Raw genomic sequence first — 26,344 nt, 5'->3', positions numbered from 1 at the left:
CTTTATCAAGCTAACTTCAAAGTGTGTTTACAAACTTTACTCTAGTTTGACACTGTATGCCTATTTTCAGGAATTTTTAGACTCAAATTTACTTTAAATGTATTTTTAAAGAGAGAAAAAACCCCCCAGGAAAATTCATAACATTTTTATGCATTTCAGTGCTAATACACACACATATAAATAAATTAACATATAATGTATATTATATAAAAGGTATTCTCCTAAACGATACAGTTTTAACCTTTAGACCAAGTCTAACAGTCTTTACTAGTTTCCTAATATTTTCAGCTCATCCTTGAACAACATGTATTTAAGTATGTATTTCACTAATACATTAAACTCTGAATTTCTGTCACCTCTTGTATTATTTGTATGTGTGCACGTCTGTGATTGTAGACTGTCGCGTGTGAAGGGGACTTTTATTTTGGTGCGGTAATGTGACGTCATAAGGCTGCGCCGCGCTCCTGCATCTGTAGTGATTCTGCTGAAGAAAGGTTTGTGTTTTAAGCGTTTAAAACTATAGAAATCGTCTTCAAAGTTGTACAGGCGACGCAGATCGAATGGTTTATTATTCAATGCTTTATCTAACACTTATCAACGTTGTGTGAGTAAAGTAACAGACGCATGCAGTTTTGTTTAGCGCCAGAGCGCCTAAAGTTACGCTATTGCTCCGAGTATTGGCTTGATTGCACATGTGATGCAGATCTTGTACAAAAGTCCAGTGCGTTTGAACGATTGAATGAATGACTCGCACATATAGACTTGACGCCACCTACTGGCTGCTTTATTTTCATATTTATACTTTGCATGGACTTTTTATTTAAAATATCAATCTTTTAACTAAGTTTAACTTGTACATAGCCTTTTTCTAAATTCAAAAACTTATATTTAAAACATTCATACAACATTATTTACCCATTAGCTGTAATTGTGTCTAATGCCACTTCATATAGAGCTGCTGTGCCACTTCTGCAGTGCAAAGATTGATCTTTTGATGCTGATTTAATTAGATTGGTAAAAGTCTGGTTGTGTCTTATTGCTCTAACTGAATTTATTGTTTAAATGAACATTTTAAAAACAACTTTTCTATTTTAATTGAAGAAATTGACAAAATATGATGCATACATTTAATAAGATTAGGAAACATTGCTCTTATAATGGTAAAAATGCCCCTGGACATTAATTTAAAGAGCCAAAGATCGTCCTGTAATGGGAAAGTTATAATTGGGATGCGTGTTATTGATCAGAAAGTGCTCCTACTTTCTGACTGTGCTCCTAATAAAAAAAAAAAAAGAAACAAAAAATGTAAGCGTAGAGCCCTGAGAAGATGAGTGGGGTGAACTGAAGAGAAGAAGCACCAACATGATGTGTGAATCTGAAGGATCTGAAGAGATTATGAATGGAGGAATGGGCTCTGATCTCTTCTCATGTGTTCTCCATACTCATCAGCCATTATAGGAGAAGACTCAGAGCTGTTATCTTGGCAAAAATGCGATGTGATTCATTGTGAAAGATGTGTATTAGAGAAAAACATTCATTTCATAATAAGATTTTCCCCCCATTTAAAATGTTTATTGTCCAATGAAAGGTTAGAATTTTATACATTTTTAAAACAAAAGATCAAAATGATTAACAACGCAGATTTATTTTCACAGCCTTCTTTGGTCATATTTACCAAGGGTATGAATAATTTCGGGTGTGACTGTGTGTGTGTGTATGTGTATGTATTCATATATATATATATATATATATGTATATATATATATATATATATATATATATATATATGTGTATATATATATATATAAATATTACTTCACTGAGCTGCCAAATTAAAACATTTACATATACCTTCTCGCTTCATGTTTTGTCCCACTCCCGCCTGCATAAAAGTATAAATAGATTTTTTCTGACACAGTTTCAAGTAATTTAACGTAAAAGCAAAAACGTGCATGGTTTGGCGTGGCAGAATGCGCGCAAAGTGTGCTCCCTTCGTAATTCCTAAAAAGCTATCATCTCAGTTGATTGTGATCCGCGGGAGTGCAGGTCCTGTGGTCGTCCCACAGGAGAGCAGGTTTCTAGACCAGGGCCTAAGGAGACTAGGGATGGGTATCGTTAAGGTTTTAACGGTATTACTACTCTAAACGATACTGCTTATCGATCCGGTACTTTAACGGTATTCTTATCGGTTCTTTTTTATATTTTTCTTAAAGGGGTGGTTCCGGGTTTTTTTTAGGCTTGGTTGTGTTTATGGGGCACAGTATAACATGTCTTAAAACTCCTTTTTTTTTTTTTAAACGCCGTATTTTTCTTATATTTGACCTTTATTCCACACCGCTGTCTCCACTGTCCTTTGAACGGCTCGTTTGCTTCCTGCTTCTGTGAAGCCCATCCCTCCGAAAAACGCAATGGTCTTAGATTGGTCATTGATTAATCCTAATGTATACAATACATTCAGCTTAATGGAAAAGTTTTCCTTATATTTCTTTCAGGGCCAATAAAAATATAGAAGGGGCCAGCAAAACTCTGATCTGGGAATTTTTTTTTATGTTGACCCCTGGATTGGTTAGATGGCCAAATGTAGTTTGCAGTTCTGCAACAGCTCTCTCTCTCTTTCGTAATGACTGCGACGAGGCCTCGCCCACTTTGTTGCGTGTTCGCGGGGCCGTGTTTATGTTAAAGGGATAGTTCACCCAAAAACGAAAATGTTATGTTTATCTGCTTACCCCTAAGGCATCCAATATGTAGGTGTCTTCGTTTCTTCACTAGAACACAAATGAAGATTTTTAACTCCAACCGTTGCTGTGTGTCACTCATATAATGCTTTTCAATGGGGTCTAATGAGATGAGATGAGATTCAAGTTTATTGTCATTACACATGTACAAGTACAATGCAACGAAATGAAGTTTGGAGCAAGCCTCCGAGCCGCAGCTATTTAAAGCGCCGCCACACGCTCTCCAGAAATAAAGAAATGCAGATTGCTAAGCATACATGCAAACATTACATACATAGTACACACAGTACACGTGGTCACGTGATGGTATTTTTTGTTGGGAATAGTAAGGGAGATAGGAAGGAGGAAAGGGGAGGCAGACGGTTGGATGGGGGGCAGGGATGGGGTGAGGTGTGTATGATGCGAGTAAGAGTCTTGAAGACTCTAATTCTATAAGAGTAAAAAAAAACATGGACAGACAACTTCAAATTAAACCCTGCGGCTCGTGATGACACATTGATGTCTTAAGACACGAAACCATCGGTTTCTGAGAGAAACCCAATGGTATTTATGCAATTAATTTCACCTCATATCAGACGGACGCTTCAGCTCTCCAGACTGCCATCACTTCCTGTCAGTGAGGTCAAAATTCCGGCCGGGTCATAGATATGTATAGATCCTCATTCGAGCGATCCACGCAGGCACTAATGTGGCATCTATGTATATATCTATGACCCGGCCGGAATTTTGACCTCACTATGTTTAACCGCAACATTACACACTAACTAAAGTTAAAAAGGTGAAATCGCATGCAACCACCCCTTTAATAAAAAAAACTAATTAAGAACATAATTAACAGTGCTTTATAATCTGAAAAGTAAAATATCTAAAATATCAATCTTTGAACAAAACAAATATAAAACATATATTGGTAAATGGAGCAGTGTGCAGGCATTTTTTTGTTTTATATGCATAAGATACAATATAAGAACAAGAACAAGTGCAAACAAATGTTAAATAAATACACAATAAAACAAAGACACAAATTAACAAAATAAACAACAGTACTTTAATTTAAGGAAGGTCTACTAACATTAAGTAACATGGCCTACAAAGAAATCTAATAAAGTAATGAAATGTAAAATAACGCTCCATAGTTTTCATTGTAGAATTGATAGAGCTGTGCATATTTTCTCTTTTGCCTTTTGTTGTTTGATTCACATTAATGGCCCGATCGTCAGCAGATTTATTAGACGCTGCCCCTTTAAGACCGAATGCAGCTCTAATAATATCATATTCTCCCATTTCTCCAAACTATTTACGCCCATTTAAGACATAAATTGTGTTTAAGTGACTACTCTCTACAATCCATATTCTATTTGTTGTGTATTTAATTGTTTAGATGCGCACACAAAGTCTAATGTATGATGTGCAAGTTGGTCCGTTTCACAGCACACACACACACACACACACACACACACACACACACACAAGCCGCCTTGAAGTTGGAAACAGCGTCTCTTCCGTGGATTATTGTGCATTTAATAGCTCTTTGTATCACCAAATATATCCTGCATTTTAGCAACAGTAGACACTGGCTTTTACAGCAATCACTGATTCTGACGTTAAGTTTAGGGCGAAATCAGTGCTTTATTTTTTCCACTTCAAGCACTGGGTGAAATGACAGCTCGCTGCTGTGAAGGGAAGGAAGTTGCACTCGACAGAACACGGCTAGTTTATAATAGTTTTACCTAATATCTCATCTGTAAATCACAGCTGTAAAGTGTAAACTTTTGTTTAGTTCTCTTGTCCATCGTCACTCATTAAACTGGGATTGTTGTGTTGTGCTCGCTGTAGATCTCTCTCTCTCTCTCTCTCTCTTTCGAATTGCGAAAAGCAAAAATGCATCACGGAAAGATTGTTAAATATTATCTCATATAGAAACAGCTGGCAGATATAGAATTTGCAAGATAACGTCTATATATCAATACTAAATATTAAGTGTATTTTCTTCATTTCTCCAGAACCGATAGCGTCAGAGCTTATCGATACTGCGGTCTTTTATAATTTAATACCGGATTTCGGTACCCATCCCTGGTGGCTGAAGTATCTCCATGTCTGGGCTGTTGTTGGAGCATTGACCAAGGAGAGTGTTGGGGGGAACAGGCCTACTTTTCTTTATGAAAACTCTCTATGGGTCTGTTTCTTTTCATTGTTCGTCGTGCTGATGCTGATTGCTGTAACTGATTCTCTGCTGCTCGGGCGCAATTTCATTTCACACAGCACGGAGCAGTTTAGGTGTACAGGAATATCTGGACCACAGCCAATCAGAGGCAAAGACCTGCCCCATCTTTGTCTCTGATTGATTAAGACCACGATATGATCTAACCATAAGTAAGAGTTCTGTCAAAGGAGAACAAAAGCTACAGCTTCGTTTGTGGAGAGGCAGCGGATGAGAGGATATTAGGGGCAGAGGTGCGACCTGGGAACATTTTTAGTTGCACCCTTACAAATTTTGGTTGCTCTCTAGAGCCCTGTATGTATATAGTGTCTGTATAATTTGTGTTGATTATTAGTTTGTAGTGCTAGTTTTGAGGTTTACTGAGACTGCTGATACTGAACTAGAGCTGATTGAGACTCACTCTTTTTCTTTCTGTTAATTATTCTCATCTTAAACAGGAAAAACCCCTGGAGAAGTGACTGAGATCCACGTGACACTACTATAAAAATGCTGTTTATTAAAAAGGAGAGTGAAGACCTGAAGATTGAAAATGTATTCAGTTTGAAACATGAAGAAACTGAGGAACAAACAGAGAAAGAGGAGAGTGAAGACGTGAAGATTGAAGAAACATTGAGAGTGAAACATGAAGAAACTGAGGAACAAACAGAGAAAGAGGAGAGTGAAGACGTGAAGATTGAAGAAACATTGAGAGTCAAACATGAAGAAACTGAGGAACAAACAGAGAAAGAAGAGAGTGAAGACGTGAAGATTGAAGAAACATTGAGAGTGAAAGATGAAGAAACTGAGGAACAAACAGGTTGGTTTCATTCTCAAAGCTGAACTCAGTCATTTGATAATTATTAAAATCTCCAGCTCTATAGAAATGAAGGATATTTGTGAAGAATGTCTTGTGAATGTCCTCAATCCTGCTGGTTGAAGTAAACTTGGCATTCGTCAAGTCTACACGCTCGCAGATCGCAGTTGTCTGCTTTCGCTCAAACTGATTTGCTGAAATGAAAACAGAAACGGTAATAGAATAGAGTGCTAGCCAATGACATTGGCGTTTGTGCATTAGTTCCACCCATATCCGGAAAATCTGCATATCTTCGACTTATTCTTAAAAGCTGAATAATTCAGCCACTGCGCAATACCCTCAAATAACAGCGAGATGGCGGGTGTTAATTTCATACTGTGTGTACAATGGTAGCTTATTTACAGTGGGGAGAACAAGTATTTGATACACTGCCAATTTCGCAGGTTTGCCCACTTACAAAGCATGTAGAGGTCTGTAATTATCATAGGTACACTTCAACTGTGAGTGACGGAATCTAAAAAAAAAATCCAGAAAATCACATTGTATGATTTTTAAATGTTAATTTAAATTTGCATTTTATTGCATGACATAAGTATTTGATCACCTACCAACCAGTAAAAATTCCGGCTCTCACAGACCTGTTAGTTTTTCTTTAAGAAGCCCTCCTGTTCTCCACTCATTACCTGTATTAACAGCATTACTGTATTAACTGTTTGAACTGGTTACCTGTATAAAAGACACCTGTCCACACACACAATCAAACAGACTCCAACCTCTCCACAATGGCCAAGACCAGAGAGCTGTGTAAGGACATCAGGGATAAAATTGTAGACCTGCACAAGATTGGGATGGGCTACAGGACAATAGGCAAGCAGCTTGGTGAGAAGGCAACAACTGTTGGCGCAATTATTAGAAAATGGAAGAAGTTAAGATGGTGCACCCTCGGTCTGGGGCACCATGCAAGATCTCACCTCGTGGGGCATCAATGATCATGAGGAAGATGAGGGATCAGCCCAGAACTACACAGCAGGACCTGGTCAATGACCTGAAGAGAGCTGGGACCACAGTCTCAAAGAAAACCATTAGTAACACACTACGCCGTCATGGATTAAAATCCTGCAGCGCACGCAAGGTCCCCCTGCTTAAACCAGCACATGTCCAGGCCCGTCTGAAGTTTGCCAATGACCATCTGGATGATCCAGAGGAGGAATGGGAGAAGGTCATGTGGTCTGAGGAGACAAAAATAGAGCTTTTTGGTCTAAACTCCACTTGCTGTGTTTGGAGGAAGAAGAAGGACGAGTACAACCCCAAGAACACCATCCCAGCCGTGAAGCATGGAGGTGGAAACATCATTCTTTGGGGATGCTTTTCTGCAAAGGGGACAGGACGACTGCACCGTATTGAGGGGAGGATGGATGGGGCCATGTATCGCAAGATCTTGGCCAACAACTTCCTTCCCTTAGTAAGAGCATTGAAGATGGGTTGTGGCTGGGTCTTCCAGCATGACAACGACCCGAAACACACAGCCAGGGCAACTAAAGAGTGGCTCCGTAAGAAGCATCTCAAGGTCCTGGAGTGGCCTAGCCAGTCTCCAGACCTGAACACAATAGAACATTTTTGGAGGGAGCTGAAAGTCTGTATTGCCCAGCGACAGCCCCGAAACCTGAAGGATCTGGAGAAGGTGTGTATGGAGGAGTGGGCCAAAATCCCTGCTGCAGTGTGTGCAAACCTGCTCAAGAACTACAGGAAACGTATGATCTCTGTAATTGCAAACAAAGGTTTCTGTACCAAATATTAAGTTCTGCTTTTCTGATGTATCAAATACTTATGTCATGCAATAAAATGCAAATTAATTACTTAAAAATCATACAATGTGATTTTCTGGATTTTTGTTTCAGATTCCGTCACTCACAGTTGAAGAGTACCTATGCTAAAAATTACTGTAAGTGGGCAAACCTGCAAAATTGGCAGTGTATTAAATACTTGTTCTCCCCACTGTATGTCAAAATATGTCAAAAATGGTATGTCTGGTAAAGAAATGCTACATACCAGAGGTGGGGGACTTGAGTCACATGGCTTAAGTTAGGACTTGAGACTTGCTTGATATCAATAAAATATTAGAATTGACTTTGACTTGAGACTTGAGTTAAATTCCTCAAAATAACTTGTCTTTTTGCTTAATAAATATCTGTTTTTGAACGCATCGCTACCTTAGGGATCACGTGACACCAGGCAAGCAGAGAGCTAACGTAAGAGCATTGACAGTCGTGACTGAACATGAAAGGCGCTACACCAAGTGTAATTGAGTTGGGGTACAAGGATTATGTGAATTTCAAGTTTCCATGGTAATCAGTCGCTCACGGGCAGTGTTGGGCACGTTACTTTAAAAAAGTAAATAGTTATAGTTACTAGTTACTTCTTTTTTTCTTTTCAAATGTTCAAATATGTCAAATAACTTGGATGCCCCCAATATTAGATATGTTAAATGAATGAATTGGACACTAAATAGAATAAATTACTATTATAAAACATTGTACATTAATGTACACTATTGTAATGTTGCTGTGGGACAATGTGAGAGACACCTATCAAATTCAATACATTACTGTAAATATTATCCTACTATAGTGTAAATATTGTGTAAATATTATCAGTACTATACTCCTCCTTTGGTAGTGGAGCTCACGTTATCACCTGGGTTTTTAGCCACTAATTTTGTGGCGGCATGTGATGATGTGAGGCTTCATTAGATTAGAATTACTTGCCACCAACGTGGAGAGACTCTTTCTTCCTGGGCATAAGTTGCACGTTACATAAACATTCTCAGGGGTGGTAAAAGTACTCAAAAGTTATACTCGATTAAAAGTATATATACCTAAATAAAAAATGACTCCAGTGAAAGTAGAAAGTCCTCCATTCAAACATCACTTGAGTAAAAGTACAAAAGTATCCAATTTAAAACGTACTCAAGTACCGAAAGTAAAAAGTAAATATTCAAATTAACTGTAAATATCAATACCTAAGCAGATCAATTGTTTTGGGAGTGATATGCAATGCTTTAATTGAACAAATTATAAGATTAGATACTGCAATTAAGAATTTGTTAGATTTGCAATCATAAGAGACAATGAAGTACCTTAACACAGTATAGGGGTTGAACTTAAAATAGACATGCTCCATAACATTAGCTGCATCAAACAGAAGATGTGCAAGATACTATTAACTCATTTAAAATTAATTCGAAAGCCATAACCACAATGACATATTACTTAACAATTAGTTAATAGTCATGTGCCTCAACAAGTAAAGTCATGACATAATGAAACCTTTGCAAATCGTTATCTAGTGATTAATTAAAGCAGAACTGAAAGTTGAAATGCATGGCTTTGACCCATTGTGATAATATAATCTGTTATGTTATTAGAAAATTAATACATTGTCATATTTAATTAATAGAAATTCATGTATTACTTAATCTATTAATCATATATAATGTTCTTTAGTTGCTGATGCAGTGATCATTAATAAATTATTTAGTTCTTCATGAGTCACACATTAACTTATGATCATCTGTGCATTAGTTAAGCATGAATTAATGCATATTAGTGCACCCCTTATTGTAAAGTGTTACCAATGTTTTCATAGTAAATAGTGAAAGAAAAAAAATTGGGAAACACTGAGCTAACGTTAGTGTGGCAAACCTAGTCAGCTTTCCCAAGTCTATCCCCGACCGGATCATCCATGACCGATTGACAGCATGCAGGGAGACCAGCTTACTAGCTTGATTCTCTCCTGCACCCACGTTTTTTGTTGGTTTGGAAAGCAAGTGTAATAAATACTTGGAGCGGGCATGGGGAAATGTATTGGAGTAAAAAGTAAACTTTGTCTTTAATATTGTAGTGGAGTAAGAGTGAAAGTAGATGCAAACAAAAAATACTCAAGTAAAGTACAGATCCCCGAAAAAAATACTTAAGCAAAGTAACAAAGTATTTTTACTTCATTACTTACCACCACTGATTACCTTTCACCTCCACAAGGGAAAAGTAGCGCTTATACTTCCAGTTTGCGAAAGCTACCTTTGAAGTCGTTGGACCATCGCTGACTGTGCATATGTGTGTGCGTCATAGATGTGTGTGTGTGTGTGTGTGTGTGTGTGTGTGTGTGTGTGTGAACCATAGACCGTAAAAAAAATAGGTGTGAACTCCACCTCAACCTTGTCTCCCACCCACCAATCATCATCAGTTATGATGTGTACCAAAACACACATGGCTGGCGCGCGCACACGCACACACATACACGTTGCAGGTCCGACTGACAGAGAGCCTGTTCGGATGAAAACCGCTTCAGTGAGCTCAATTATAGTAACGGCGCATTTTTTTCTCAGTAACGCTAACGGCGTTGTAACGGGAGAAACAGTAATTCGTTTGATTACTCGTTACTGAAAAAAATTATTCCGTTAGTAACGCGGTTTATCTATAACGCCGTTATTTCCATCACTGCTCACGGGTCATGGCACGCTCCTGCTCACACCCACACCACACTGTATCCATCATTTTCATACAAAGAGATCACGATGAGTTAAAAGTGGTAAAAGACCTTTTCACTCTGAGTATGCTCCGGGACAACAGATGTTGTGTTAAATACAACACAGAATATGTTGTGAAAATACACACTTGTTACAAAACACATTAATGTGTATTTTTTGTATACATCTAACACAATTGTGTGTTTAAAATTTTTTTTTTTTAATATAAAAGATTATTGAAAAAGCGGGATCAGAATAAAATATGTACACTTATCATGAAATCACACTGAAGTATTAAATATAGTTCACATACTGTTCATTTAGAATTTTTTCTGGTTTTAACATGATAAGCATTTCAGAACATTAATCATACAAAACACTTTAAATGACAACATATATCAAATATTATACAACTCATATCTGTTAGGTACTGTAAAACTACTGTCAAATAGAACAATCTATTAATGAACTTCAAATAAGAAATAATCACCCCACACACACACACACACACACACACACACAGTTTGACATTTGACAACAATATTTTGCAAGCACTTTGGACAGGTATACATGCTCTGTTTGTTAAACACGTCTTCTTTCCCACCTGTCATCTTGGAAAATTCAATGTCCACCTGCAGTGCATAAAACAGAAACAATGAAATATTAATATTAACAAATTATGAACCAACCTTTGTTTAAAGTGCTCAGCAGCTTTGTTAAAAATATATTGCCAAGGCTGGCATGTCTATGAAGACAGCCGCGGGATAAACAATATAATAATAACACCATATTATAATGCCGTGATATCATAATTTATCATAATCATAATATAACGATGAGTCATAATTTAATACAATGAGAAAATCGAAATGTTAAATGTATTCATCCCATGATCAATACAATTTTAAAAAGCCAGGTGGCACAAACGTGATTTAACCTACCGCATAGGATTTGGTAGAAGGACTATTATGAGTTCAAACTCAAGGTGCCATGCTTATTAACCTTATATGCATGGCACCTTAATTTATTATTAAAAACAATTAATTCCTAAACACCATTGCAAAACGTGAGAGCTCGCTGGCCTATTGATGCTTAACCACAACACACTAAAACATACTAAACATTCGGCTACGGAACATGGAAACGGCCTAACAGAGGTTAAAACAAACAAATTATGTTTCCTGGAATATTAACACAAATCATTCACATGTTAGGGGAGAAATATTTACTATTTTACACGTTTAATTAAATTCACTCACCGACGCAGGGCTCATTTCTGACGGCTGGCCAAGCTTTGGTTGGAAAAGGACGCCACTGCGCAGGCGCAGCAAAGACATTCCCCTAGTACCAACAGTGGTTTTCCCCAGCGATTTAAAATGCTTTATTCACATTTGCAATATGGCTAAATCCAACTGTTAAAGCTACCACCGCCCGTTAAGTATTTGCAACAGAAAATATGCCTTTTAATATAGACATGTACTACTACATGTGTTTTACACAGTAATTGTGTAAACAGTTGAACACAATATTTACAAGTGTCTGTAGTAATGCAAAATATACAACTAGTATCATTCCACATCAACCACCACATCAATTCTCATGCCAATTTAGATGATTTGTTTTTATTATTTCAGCAAACATCATTTGGGGTCAAAAAGACCCAGATAGCTGACATAAATAACATATTAAGCCAATTAAGCAAAGAAATTGAAGATTAAAAATAGAACCATCAATTAGACAAACGTCAAAACAAAAGTGGTATAACACTTGACATTCTGTCCCCCTCGCTTTTGAAATGATGGTTATGCCCCGGTTTGGACATGTTAAAGGGTTAGTTCACCCAAAAATGAAAATTCTGTCATTAATTACTTACCCTCATGTTGTTCGACACCCGTAAGACCTCCGTTCATCTTCGGAACAGAAATGAAGATATTTTAGTTGAAATCTGATGGCTCTGAAAGGCCTCCATTGGCACAATGGCACGTTACACTCTCAAGACCCTTAAAAGGTACTAAAGACGTCATTACAAAGTCCATCTCACTACAGTGGTTCTAAAATAACTTTATAAATCGGCGAGAATAGTTTTTGTGCACAAAAAAACCCTAAATAACGACTTACATAGTGATGACGATTTCAAAACAAGGCATCATGAAGCTTCGAAGCGTTATGAATCAGTGAGTCGAATCATGATTCGGATCGCGTGTCAAACCGCCAAACTGCTGAAATTTGGCGATTCAAACCACTGATTCGACTCGCTGATTCATAACGCTTCAAAGCTTCATGATGCCTTGTTTTGAAATCGTCATCACTATGTAAGTCGTTATTTAGGGTTTTTTTGCGCACAAAAACTATTCTCGCCTATTCATACAGTTATTGTAGAACCACTGTAGTGAGATGGACTTTGTAACGACGTCTTTAGTACCTTTTAAGGGTCTTGAGCGTGTAAAGTGCCATTGTGCCAATGGAGGCCTTTCAGAGCCATCAGATTTCAACTAAAATATCTTCATTTCTGTTCTGAAGATGAACGGAGGTCTGACGGGTGTCGAACGACATGAGGGTAAGTAATTAATAACAGAATTTTCATTTTTGGGGAAAAAAAGAGTAAAAAAAAATCAAGAATCCAAGGCACTCAATTATTGAAATAATATAAAAAGCCTTTATTTGTCATATTAACAATCACCTGCTCACACTCTACAGGACAAGCAGGAGAAAGAACATTCAAATAATACAAAGAACATATCTCACCCAATATCCCTAATTCTCACAAAAATGTACTTACTTGAGACTTACTTGTGACGTGCACATGTGCAGTGTTGGCAGTAACGCGTTGAAAACGGGAGGTGGGGGTGTTAACTGGACAAGACAACATCCCTGGTCGTGTTCTCAGGGCATGTGCGGAGCAGCTCACTGGGGTTTTTACAGACATTTTCAACCTGTCTCTTGCCCAAGCAGCTGTACCATCATGCTTTAAACGCACTTCCGTTGTGCCAGTGCCAAAACACGAGCCCGAGGTGCCCTAATGACTACCGCCCTGTAGCACTCACACCCATCGTTATGAAGTGCTTTGAGCGGCTGGTCCTGGAACACCTAAAAGACTCTCTACCATCCATATTGGACTCACACCAGTTTGCCTACCGCAGCAATAGGAGCACAGAGGATGTAGTTTCCATGGCACTGCACTCCTTGCTCACTCATCTGGACAATAAGAACACTTATGCACGCATGCTGTTTGTTGACTTCAGCTCAGCATTCAACACTGTCATCCCAACCAAGTTAATAGCTAAACTTGGAGACCTGTGCATCAACACTTCAATGTGTAACTGGATTTTGGACTTCCTAACTGACAGACCCCAGAATGTTCGATCAGGGCTCACCTGCTCCACATCCATCACTCTTAACACTGGTGTACCACAGGGCTGTGTGCTAAGCCCGTTTCTCTACTCCCTCTTCACTGCCGACTGCAAGCCTATTTATGGATCTAATTCTATCGTCAAGTTTGCGGACGACACTATGTGATTGGTCTCATCAGCAACAACGATGAGACTGCCTATAGGGAGGAGATCCAGCACCTGGCCACATGGTGCACTGAAAATAACCTGCTCCTCAACACCACCAAAACGAAGGAGCTCATCGTGGACTTCAGGAAGGAGTCAAGAGGCTCACACGACACCATCCACATCAATGGAATGGCGGTTGAGTCTCCAGTTTCAAGTTCCTGGGGATCCACATCTCGGCGGACATGTCGTGGACGACCAACACCTCCAGCCTGGTCAAGAAGGCTCACCAGCGCCTCTTCTTCCTGAGGACACTGAGGAAGAATCAGCTCTCCTCGGCCATCCTGGTGAACTTCTATCGCTGCGCAATAGAAAACATCCTGACCAACTGTGTGGCAGTATGGTATGGGAGCTGCTCTGTTGCGGAGCGCAAGGCACTGCAGCGGGTGGTGAAAACTGCCCAGCGCATCACAGGGACTCCACTACCTGCCATCGAGCACATTCAGAGGAAACGCTGTCTGCATCGAGCTCGCAGCATCCTCAAGGACTCCTCTCACCCAGCCCACAGACTGTTTTCTCTCCTGCCCTCCGGCAAGCGTTTCAGGATCCTCCGGACCAGGACCAGCAGATTAAAGAACAGCTTTTTCCCCAGAGCTGTGTCTTTGCTGAACTCAAACCCCCGCTGATCCATTTCCCTCATAACTGTTAACTCTCCTCTCTCACTACCGACTGTTTGTTACAGTAACAACCGTTTACTTATGTATCTTGCACTACCATACCTTAATTGGATTATGCTCATTGCACTGCTGACTGTTATTTACAGTACCTACTGTTTACATTTGCATTTTGCACCTTACTTCTAACTGTAATATGCAATCACTTTCCACTGCAGTTTTACACACTTTTTCGGATAGCTTCTGTCCAAAATTTATTGCAATACCTTAATCGACTACTATATTCCTTATTTAGCCTAACATATCATTGTATAACTCTATCATTAAAATTCTGTTTATAGTAATAACCATCTGTATATTATATTCATAGTACATATTCACCTTTAAATTCTGTTTAAAGTAATAGCCATCTGTATATTTATTCACTGTACATATTCACCTGTAAATTCTGTTTTTAGTAATTACCATCTCTATATTTATATATATTCAGTACATATCCATGTCCTGCACTTATGCAACCGTTGTATATCCTACACTTGCTGCTATTGCACTTCTGGTTAGACCTAAACTGCATTTCGTTGCCTTGTACTTGTACTTGTGTAATGACAATAAAGTTGAATCTAATCTAATCTAACTGTTCAAGAGGGAAATGGCCTGTGGGAAGAAACTGTTCCTATGCCTAGATGTTCTAGTGGCCAGTGATCGGAGTCGCCGTCCTGGCGGTAACAGTTTGAATAGGAGGTGTCCAGGGTGAGTGGAGTCTGTGATGATTTTACCTGCTCTCTTCCTCCCTCTGGAAGAGTACAGGTCCTGAAAGGGTTGGCAGGGGGGCACCAATAATCCTCTCCGCAGTCCGGATTGTGCGTTGTAGTCTCCTGATGTCAGATTTGGTAGCTGAACCAAACCAGACAGTGATGGAAGTGCATAACACAGACTCAATGACAGCCAAGTAGAACTGAATCAGCAGCTCCTGTGGGAGGTTGAACTTCCTCAGCTGACGAAGAAAGTACAGTCTCTGCTGGGCCTTTTTCACAATGTCAATGTGATTGTCCCACTTCAGGTCCTGAGAGATGGCAGTGCCCAGGAACCTGAATGACTCCACTGCTGCCACAGTGCTGTTCATGATGGTGAGTGGGGGGAGAGTTGGGCTGATCCTCCTGAAGTCCACTATCATCTCCACCGTTTTGAGTGTGTTGAGCTCAAGGTTGTTATAACTGCACCACACAGCCAGCTGTTCAACCTCCAGTCTGTAAGCAGACTCCTCTCCGTCCTGGATGAGGCCGATGACAGTGGTGTCGTCTGCAAATTTCAGGAGCTTCACAGAGGGGTCTTTAGAAGTGCAGTCATTGGTGTACAGGGAGAAGAGCAGTGGGGAGAGAACACACCCCTGGGGGGCGCCAGTGCTGGTAGTGAGAGTCCTGGATGTGAGTTTCCCCAGTCTCACGAGCTGCTGCCGGTCTGTCAGGAAGCTGGAGATCCACTGACAGATTGAGGATGGCATGGAAAGCTGGGTCAGTTTAGCTGAGAGAAGATCTGGCATGATGGTATTGAAGGCCAACCTGTCCACAAATAAGATCCTTGTGTTAGTCCCAGGTCTGTCGAGATGTTGCAGGATATAATACAGTCCCATGCTGACTGCATCATCCACAGACCTGTTTGCTCGGTAGGCAAATTGAAGAGGATCCAGCAAGGGTCCAGTGATGTCCTTCAGGTGGGCCAGAACCAGTCTTTCAAACGACTTCATGACCACAGACATGAGAGCGACAGGTCTGTAGTCATTAAGTCCAGTGATTTGGGTTTTTTTGGAGACGGGAATGATAGTGGAGCGTTTGAAGCAGCAAGGAACTTCACACTGCTCCAATGATCTGTTGAAGATCTGCGTGAAGACTGGGGCCAGTTGGTCAGCGCAGGTTTTCAAACAAGCAGATTAGATGCCGTCTGGGCCTGAAGCTTTCCTTGTCTTCTGTTTTTTGAAGACTCGGCTCACATCCTCCACACAGACCAAGCTCAGGTTGGATGGCAGGAGGGGGGAGGAGAGGGGGTGAAGGAGGAGCTGGTGAACGTGTGAAGTGCAGATCAGAGCGTGTGTGAGGTGTGAGACTGGGCTTCTCAAACCTGCAGTAGAAAGCATTCAGCTCATCTGCCAGTTGTTGATTCTCTACAGAATGGGGGGATGGTGACTTGTAGTTGGTGATGTTCCTAAGGCCTGTCCAGACTGAAGCAGGGTCGTAAGAAGAAAACTGGTTTCTCAGCTCTTCAGAGTAGCTTCTTTTAGCAACTCTGATTTCCTTTGTCAGTCTGTTTCTGGCCTGGTTATACAAGATTTTATCCCCAGTTCTCTAAGCATCTTTGGCATGACGGAGCTGTTTGAGTTTCCCAGTAAACCATGATTTATCATTAGTGAATGATCAGAATGTCCTGGTAGGAATGCATGTATCCTCACAGAAACTGATGTATGATGTTACAGTATCTGTGAGCTCATCAAGATCAGTGGTAGCAGCTTCAAAAACAGTCCAATCAGTGCAATCGAAGCAGGCTTGTGAGTCCCGCTCTGCTTCATTAGTCCATCTTTTTACAGTTCTTATTACAGGTTTAGCTGATTTCAGTTTCTGCCTGTAGGTCGGTATAAGATGAACCACACAGTGATCAGAGAGCCCCAAAGCTGCCCCAGGGACGGAGTGATATGCATTCTTTATTGTGGTGTAACAGTGGTCCAGTATTTTACTGTCTCTGGTGGGACATGTAACGTGCTGTCTGTATTTATCATTGAATAAAAAAAAATAGCACAACGGCGAGCACGTCGAGTATACCTCCCCAAACGGACGAGGCGTGCACGCAGTCAGTGGAGTCTCGCACTGCGGAGCCAAAAGAAAATAAACAAGGTTTAATGAGGCAGAAGAAGAATACATTCGAGATGGACGTATGCGCATTACTTTGAGTTTGTCAGAGATGAGGACAAGAAGAACGCAATAGTCAAATGCAAATGCTACCTTTTCTAAAACCGAAAGAACTATCAACGTCGCAAAATAGCACTAGCAATTAAAAAAAAACATCTCTTGCACTTTTTGTACTTGCAATTACATTGTGTTGTGAATCTCATGAATTCAAAGAGAATAAAATAATGACTACAATAAGAAAAGAACAAATGTGCATCTTGTCATGGAATTAGAGTTTACATAGAGTTCTGTTGTGTCTAATATGAATAGACCCAGATATTGCCAGATAATCACTTTACCTCTACCCTACTTTTAACAGATTTGAATCGCTTGTAATTCATTCTTTCTTGCATTGTCTTGAACCTTCACTTTGCCAATTATATGCTATATTAGTAATCTGGATAGCCCACAGTCATTATGCCACATCATATCGCCTTCTACTGTAACTCATTACAATTCTGAGGCAGTTGTATTTAATGCAAATAATTACTTTTAAATAACAGTAATAAGTAATCTATAATGTATTACAGTTTGGATGTAACTTGCACAACACTGCACATGTGAGACTTACTCACTAAAAATGGATTAGTTGCATGAATGGAAATCTAATGATCCTATCCATGTGGAATTGTTCACAGACAGCATACGCAGTTCAACCAATAAATATATTCATTACTATCTCTGTCGAACAATAGGATGCATTTGCAGATTTAATTTTAAAAGGATATATTTTCTTCCCTGTGTTTTACTTAATCTGTGCAGTCTGGCAACTCTGTGCACGCGCTCGCTCTAATTGCGGAGAAAGTGCTGATGATCTGAAAACAAACGTACACTGGAGTTTAGCGATCTCCACCGAAATTCTGCTTCAATGAAAGTGTCATGTAGCCAGGCTTGTCATACAAGCCCACTTGTACTATTCATATTAACGCACCTTCATTTTAACGCACATCAAGAAAGGAATGTTATTTCAACATTTAAGATAGCTAATTGGGCAGGCCGGTGATACATTTTGGACATAAGGCTTTGCGAGCATCTGCCCATACATGTTCTAGGCTGACAATGAACAAACAACACCTCAAATACAAAGTATACTCCAGCTTGTGACAGCATGTAAGTTATGTTTAGTTAGACACATAATCAGTAGATATCAAACGATCTGTAACAATGCAACACTATCACGCATTAAAAAAACATGTTTTACTCACATAAGTGTGTTGCACCCTTCCTGTTAGATCCAAAAGGCACAGCATTGTTTTATAATTTCATTCTGTCTGCAAATCCAGTCTTGACCGTTGTCTTGTTTACAAATAAATCAACAGTTAAATGACGTGAGCAAATGCACAATGTCTTACCCACGTGAGCTGGAACTTAATTTAAACTTAATAAAACGTAATGAAATATAACAAAGTTCAACCACATTCCTAATTTTGGAATCCGAATTAATCTTATGCAGGATCTTTTTTGTTTGGAAGTTTGATCCGGTTTAGCCGGGGCCTATGTTATTTATCTATTACATGTCATGCACAAATCGGTAGGCAGGGCTACAGAATCAGGCGTTTGTCATCTTCAGTCAAGGTGGCTTTTCACGGCACTCTGATGTCATAGGGAAGCACATTCACAGATTGAGCATTTGCTGAGCCTGCTGTCAACAAAAGCTTTTCTTTGACTAATAAGGAAGTTTTCAGCTCAGAAACTTACAGGATATTCTTATATTACCACAACCTTTTATATATCAAAAGCTCAAGTTGATTTCTCAATTCATGACCCCTTTAAAAATGTTCTGGCTAATCCAAGCATTATAGTGGCAGTAAATGGCAGCTCAAAATTTGAAGCCAAAATACATCCATTATAAAAGTAATGCATACGGCTCTGTGGGTTAATGAATGCATTCTGAAGTGAAACGATGGGTTTTTGTTAGAAAAATATCCATGTTAAACATGTTAAAATTACATGTCTATTTTGTTTTGCTACATATTAAAGGCACCTGCTTTTTACAAGATTTAATATACGTCTCATGTGACCCCAGTGTGTCTGTGATCAAATTCCTGATAGATCATTTAATATACCATTTTGAATATGCCAATTTTTCGGTTTGAGTAAAATTAGCTATTTTGTGGATCTCCTTTAAATGCAAATGAGCTGCTGCCTCCACGACGCATGCGCGAGAATATGACGTAGATCCGGCGTTCGGACAGATGACCCAGAAGCGATTTGTTTACAATCAGAGGAAGACGCGCGTATCTCAGCTGTTGGATTCTACATTATCGTGCTTTAGGTCTTGGCGTAGTTCTCAAAATGGGACTAAACTGCGCATTTCATGGATTCCCGAACGCCGGCGCTATGTCATATTCTCGCGCATGCGTCGTGGAGGCACACACGGAAGGCAATAACAAGTTGACTAAAGGTGTTATTTTGATTTTTTTTTTTGCGCACAAAAACTATTGTCGTCGCATCGTAAGATTATTGTAGAGTCACTGTGGTGAGATGGACTTTGTAACAACGTTTTAAGTGCCTTTTATGGGTCTTGGGAGTGTAAATGTACTGAATGCCAATGGAGGCCTATCTGAAGCCTTTCTCAGCCATCAGCTTTTAACAAAAATATCTTCATTTGTGTTCCGAATATGAACGGAGGTCTTACGGGTGTCGAACGACATGAGGGTGAGTAATTAATGACAGAATTTTCATTTTTGGGTGAACTAACCCTTTAAATTTACATTTAATCATTTAGCAGATACTCTTATCCAAAGTGACTTACAAATGTGACTTGTTAATATTAATGGGTCACATGTTGCAGGAAAAGATATGTCTTCAGAAGTTTCTTGAAAATTCCACCAGCAGGGAACAGAAAATGATTGTGTGCCTCTATGGGATGGCACCATAAGGCGTTGTTCACTGCAAGCTTCTGGAGATGCAGTGGAGAGGTGTGACGCTCTTTGGCTCAGTTAAGACTACTCTTGCTGCAGCACTCTGTGTCAGTTGCAGAAGTTTGACCGTGATGCTGAAAGGCCATTATACAAGAGCACATTATAAGTTTAATTTCAAAATTTTTAGGTTGTATAAAAACTGTGATATAACACTAAATGTTCAATGTTCAAGGATCATTGGACACCAATGACACCAAATATAAGGAGTCCATATACTTCTATATTATATAATATATTTATACACACCTAAGCATATTCAAGCTATGAATTTTTTTTTACATAAACTACAGAATTCACAGTGTATAGTATGTGTACAGAGCAACAATAACAAGATTTTTCTTTTTAATTCTCATTTCATTTTAGACCCTTTTATGTAAAAATTGTGTTATTCAGAAACGATCACAGAATACGGCTTAAAATGGCCTCACAAACAGAGAAGCAGAATGGTGATGTCTTCCTATCAGGGTTACAGGTACGGTGATTGTGATAAACACCCGATTTCTAGGATCACCTAACTGCGTGATGGAAATTACGTTAATGACGCATCTTTAGGACTTTGAGGGTGCTTTCACACTAGCAGTTTTGGTGCGCACCCGGGTTCGATTGACGTCAGAGTTCGGTACGTTTGGATGATGTGAACGCGGTCTTCCGAACTCGGGTGCGCACCCACTAACCGTACCAGAGTCCGCTTAAAAAGGGTGGTCTACGGTTCATGTGAACTCCGGTACGGTTCGCTGCTGATGTGAACGCAATCGTACTAAATCGCGGAAGTGAACCGCTATTAATGACGTATGGTTTGATAAAAATGTGTGTTTGTGTGTGTTTCACTCATTTTCCTGACGAGCGTGACTGACATACTGCAAGCAGAGAGCTGTAAACCTCATTTCTGCTCGTCTTCAGCATTCTTTAGAGCATTGCAGTACATTTGCGGCAAATGGACACAAGTGCCATTACGTACTGAAGCTTTAGAAACAAAACCAATGGTTAAAAAACAAAAATATAAAAGTGAGGTGAGCAACGCTATGCATTTTGCCGCCTTCACGCTCGCTGTCGTTACTAAGCAACCGGGTAAACAGCTGCTGCTTTGATGAAGCAAACGCACCCCGGTTCGGAACCAAATAATATAATATGAACACAGTCCAGCGGGGGCAGGGGGAGCAATCGAACTCGGGTTCGGTCCAGGCAATCGAACCAAGTGTGAGAGCACCCTAAATGAACCCACAAGCGCATGAGCATCACAATGGCATTGCTCTATTTTGTGCAAGTGTCTAAATTAAAAATAACAAACTTGAGTAAACGGCGCCTTGGTCAGTGGTTAGATCAGCGTATCACTCAATAAATGGGTCAAGGAAAGTCACTTACAGGACATTTAGGCCCAATATACAGGACGTCGGAGCTAATACAGGACAGTTGGCATTTCAGAGTGGACTTCATTGGCAGACAGATGGGAGAACATGCTTAACTCTGCAAGACAGTGGCCCTTCAAGACCAAAGCTGCCCATCCCTGGTCCCTAGGATAGGATAGGTTATATATCATATTACCCTATACCCTGCTATTGATGCTTAAATGTCTAAATTGTTTTATGTATGTTTTTTGCCCTAGACCTCATGGCATTGAAAAAGGCAAGTCATGAACTTGATGAAAGGGAAGAAGAGAGAGACCATTATGATTTCATGACTGGAGAAAGATCGACACAGGCTAAAAAGACTTATTTCACCTGCCAACAGTGTGGAAAGAGTTGCAGAAATAAAAGAGACCTTAAAGTCCACATGAGAGTTCACACTGGAGAGAAGCCTTACACCTGCCAACAGTGTGGAAAGAGTTTCAGAAATAAAACAGAGCTTAAAGTCCATATGAGAATTCACACTGGAGAAAAGCCTTACACCTGCCAACAGTGTGGAAAGAGTTTTACTGATAAAGGAACCTTTAACAGGCACATGAGAGTTCACACTGGAGAGAAGCCTTACACCTGCCAACAGTGTGCAAAGAGTTTCAGATGTAAAGGAAACCTTGACTGTCACACGAGAGTTCACACTGGAGAGAAACCTTACAGCTGCCAACAGTGTGGAAAGAGTTTTACTGATAAAGGAACCCTTAACAGGCACATGAGAGTTCACTCTGGAGAGAAGCCTTACACCTGCATACAGTGTGCAAAGAGTTTCAGAAATAAAGGAGATCTTGACAGTCACATGAGAGTTCACGTTGGAGAAAAGCCTTACACCTGCCAACAGTGTGAAAAGCATTTCAGCCGAAAAGCAAACCTTAACACTCACATGAGAATCCATACTGGAGAGAAGCCTTACACCTGCCAACAGTGTGGAACGAGTTTCAGACATAAAGGAGAACTTAACATCCACATGAGAATTCACACTGGAGAGAGCTCTTTCACCTGCCAACAGTGTGGAAAGAGTTCAACTCGAAAAGAAAGCATTAAAATTCACATGAGAATTCACACTGGAGAGAAACCTTTCAACTGCCAAACTTGTGGAAAGAGTTTCAGAGATAAAGGACATATTAAAGTCCACATGAGAATTCACACTGGAGAGAAGCCTTACACCTGCCAACAGTGTGGAAAGAGTTTCAGAGATAAAGGACATATTAAAGTCCACATGAGAATTCACACTGGAGAGAAGCCTTACACTTGCCCTCAGTGTGGAAAGAGTTTCACACATAAAGGAAACCTTGACAGGCACATGAGAAATAAGGGAGAAATAAAGGAGATCTCAAAGTCCACATGAGAATTCACGACGGGAGTGCAGCTACAGTGCTTGCTCACTTAGCCCGGCTTCCAGAGATGAAATATGGTTGGGTCTTTCATTTCATTTTTGTTATTTCATTTTAAATTTCCTTTTACTAAAACCCTAAAGAATTGTATGAATATTGCCTGTACTATTGTCTGTACTTCTCACTGAGAGAAAGCACATGCAATCTGTATGTTTTGGGAAACTTTTTCTTGTCAGTACCAGAGCTCACCTACTCCAACCTTGGAGAAACTGTGTATCTGTGCAAGTGCACAGTATTCCATGTTACAGATCAGAATTGGAGGTGGATTACGGGCATCCTAAGAGATGGGTTTACTTGTTGTTCTGGGCAAGCTGGAACCTGCTCCAGACCTGGAAGGTCACGACGTGCTTAATTCCGGGCTGAAAGCGTCAACAAGTGATATATGTACATGTGAATCTGATTATTGACAATGTGTGGAAATTTACCATGAATGTTAATTTTCTCTGAGCCAATCAAAATCATCAACCTGGCAGTAGTGGGGTTAACTGACAATGGCCCTGTTTCCACCGAAATTACCCGGAACAATCTGTACCAGGAACTTTTTTTTACAGGAACTTTTTTCCCCCCAGACCTGCTACTGTTTGCGTTTCCACTGCGGTCTAAAGTACCATGAAGATTAGGCTAACTAGTCCAGAGACGTGGGACTGCGCACGACTGTTCCTCCCAGTCAGCGATGGACAGCAATAATTTTTTTTGCGATACTGTCTGCAACAATAACAAGTATGGAGGAGATGCAAGCAGCGCTGCTTTTGTATTGGTTTACTAAAGAGGTAATTAACTAAACAGCGGAAAAGAGACAAGCACTGATACTAAAGTGTATTCTGAAAGCTAGTAAAGCTAGATTTAAAATAAGGCAATGTATGTTATCATTGATCGTGAGATTGCTGAGACGAATGCGCGCCATCGGACTGAAAGAGCAAGACTGATATTCTGAACGCAGAACCAACCTCGCAAAAGACTTAAAAATGCCGGTTGAAATAAAATGCTGCGTGAGCTCAACCAATCAGCATGTTCCGCGCCCAAGTCCCAACCCCGAAAGTTCCTGAACTTTGAAAAACTGTTCGGAGGGTGAAATATTTACCCGGAACTTCATTTAGACCCCGGTTCCTGTGGCCAAAACACACAGAGTACCACCCCAAAGTTCCTAGTTCCTGGGGAAAGTTCCTGCAGTGGAAACGCGGCTATAGTGTGGAAATTTACCATGAATGTTCATTTTCTCTGAGCCAATCAAAATCATCCACCTGGCAGTAATGACGTTGCTAGACTTTGAAAACAGTGCAACTGTTGCGAAATTGTATGTACGATAGGCGGGTAGAGAGGGAGCGCTGCCTACGAATTCCTTGTGAGACTTGAAGCTGGCTTCTGCTGATGAAACTGCAAACTATTCTTTAGTAAATTTATCTTTAATTAATGTTTTTCTTTATTTTAGAATGTGTCCTGAGGTGTACTTATATTGGTAGTATGATTTTTACATAATAAAATGTCATAATTTAGAAATAAAAGGCATTTTTTTCTATCCTAATATTTGCCCTGTGGCTGAAGGCCCTGTTTGAAGGGGCATGTCTGCTGTGAGACTTCAGTAAACTGTTGTGATTGGCTGACATCTTTGCATCTGAAATGAGTATTAGATCTTAGGCGGGGGCGTGGTTTAGAGAGGTCTGCATCTGTGAGCCTGCCAGAGAGAGAGAGCAGGAGAACAAAGATTGCTAAAAAAGTTATATTGTACCAAGTTGTTGAGAGCGTGAGTTTATTTTTTTTGTATCTGAGAGTTCTGAATAAACACGGTTATGGAATCAATTGCCACCCGACATTAAGAGTGCTCCTTCTTTTTCTGTTTTTAAAACTAGACTTAAGACACATCTCTACGTTTAAGCATTTCCTGGTTATTAATTTATGTTTTAGTAACCGTTTTCTTGTTTTTCTTATTCTGTTTTTGATTGTTATTTTTATTATTATTTTTATTGTATTTTATGATTGTTTTTTTACAGCACTTTGGCAGAGGTGGTAAGTAACGAAGTAAAAATACTTCGTTACTTTACTTAAGTATTTTTTTCTGGGATCTGTACTTTACTTGAGTATATTTTTTTTGCATTTACTTTCACTTTTACTCCACTACAATATTAAAGAAAAAGTTTACTCTTTACTCCGATACATTTCCCTATGCCCGCCTCAAGTATTTATTACACTTGCTTCCCAAACCAATGAAAAACGTGGTTTTCGTTTGAATAAAAAGAACGCGGAGGCGCCGTGACTCCCGCGAGCTCTTTGCCAGCATACGCGCACAATCGAGTCAGTTAACCATTGCGAAGATGGCCGCAGAAACCACAGGTAAAGGGGCAGCTCTCGCTGCCAGCAATGATCCAGAGATTCCCGACAGAGATCATCCATGGCCATATCTCAAGGATATGTTTGAATTCATTGAAGTCAAGGGAGATTCATATCGGCTGAAATGTCTTCTTTGCCTGCCACGGGTGAATGCAATATCAGCTTTCAAGAATTCACCCTCAAATCTGAAGAAACATATTGAGGTGAGCTGAGGTTAATGTTGTTACTATTGTTAGCCAAGTGATTTCATATTGAAATGTCAAACATGGCTTGTAAACAGCTAGTTAACGTTAGTCAAGTTAGCTAACGCATATTGATAGCTAACGGTGTCTGTAACACACTAATATGCATTAATTCATGCTTAACTAATGCTCAGATCATGAGTTAATGTATGACTAAATCATTTAATAATGATCACTGCATAAGCAACTAATGAACATTCTATATGATTAATAGATTAAGTGATATATGAATTGATATTAATTAAATGTGTCATGTATTAATTCTCTAATAACATGTTATATTAACTAATAGTGTAAATTAATATTGTGGTAATTAACATGAATTTACACTATTAGTTAATAGAATGTTATTAGAGAATTAATAAAAAATGACACATTTAACTATTAACAATGTAATGATTATTTAATCTATTAATCATATAGAATGTTCCTTAGTTGCTTATCTTGTTTGATGCAGCTAATTATGGAACATGTCTATTGCTTGTTCAACCCCTATACTGCGTTAAGGTGCTTCATTATCATTTGTTCAATTAAAGCATTGCATATCACTCCCAAAACAACTGTTCTCTTTGATTATTGATATTTACAGTCAATTTGAATATTTACTTTCTACTTGAGTACATTTTAAATCGGATACTTTTGTACTTTTACTCAAGTGATTTTTGAATGGAGGACTTTCTACTTTTACTG

At 39.5% G+C, this 26,344-nt stretch overlaps 1 protein-coding gene across 1 annotated transcript; it reads left to right on the top strand.

The window, feature by feature from the left end:
• Positions 1 to 426: 426 nt before the first annotated feature.
• LOC307138425 (uncharacterized protein) lies at positions 427 to 24,889 on the top strand. The gene is made up of 3 exons (XM_079836717.1): positions 427 to 494; positions 5,394 to 5,752; positions 21,906 to 24,889. The coding sequence occupies exons 2-3, from the start codon at positions 5,443 to 5,445 to the stop codon at positions 23,039 to 23,041; spliced, it is 1,446 nt and encodes a 481-aa protein (XP_079692843.1). The 5' UTR covers positions 427 to 494; positions 5,394 to 5,442; the 3' UTR covers positions 23,042 to 24,889.
• The last annotated feature ends 1,455 nt before the right edge of the window (positions 24,890 to 26,344 follow it).

The sequence above is a fragment of the Gobio gobio genome (genome assembly GCF_949357685.1).
Source record: "Gobio gobio genome assembly, chromosome: 1".
In the NCBI taxonomy this organism is placed as follows: domain Eukaryota; kingdom Metazoa; phylum Chordata; class Actinopteri; order Cypriniformes; family Gobionidae; genus Gobio; species Gobio gobio.
The sequence above is the reverse complement of the archived record's forward strand: the minus strand, read 5'-3'. Positions and strand labels throughout refer to the sequence as shown.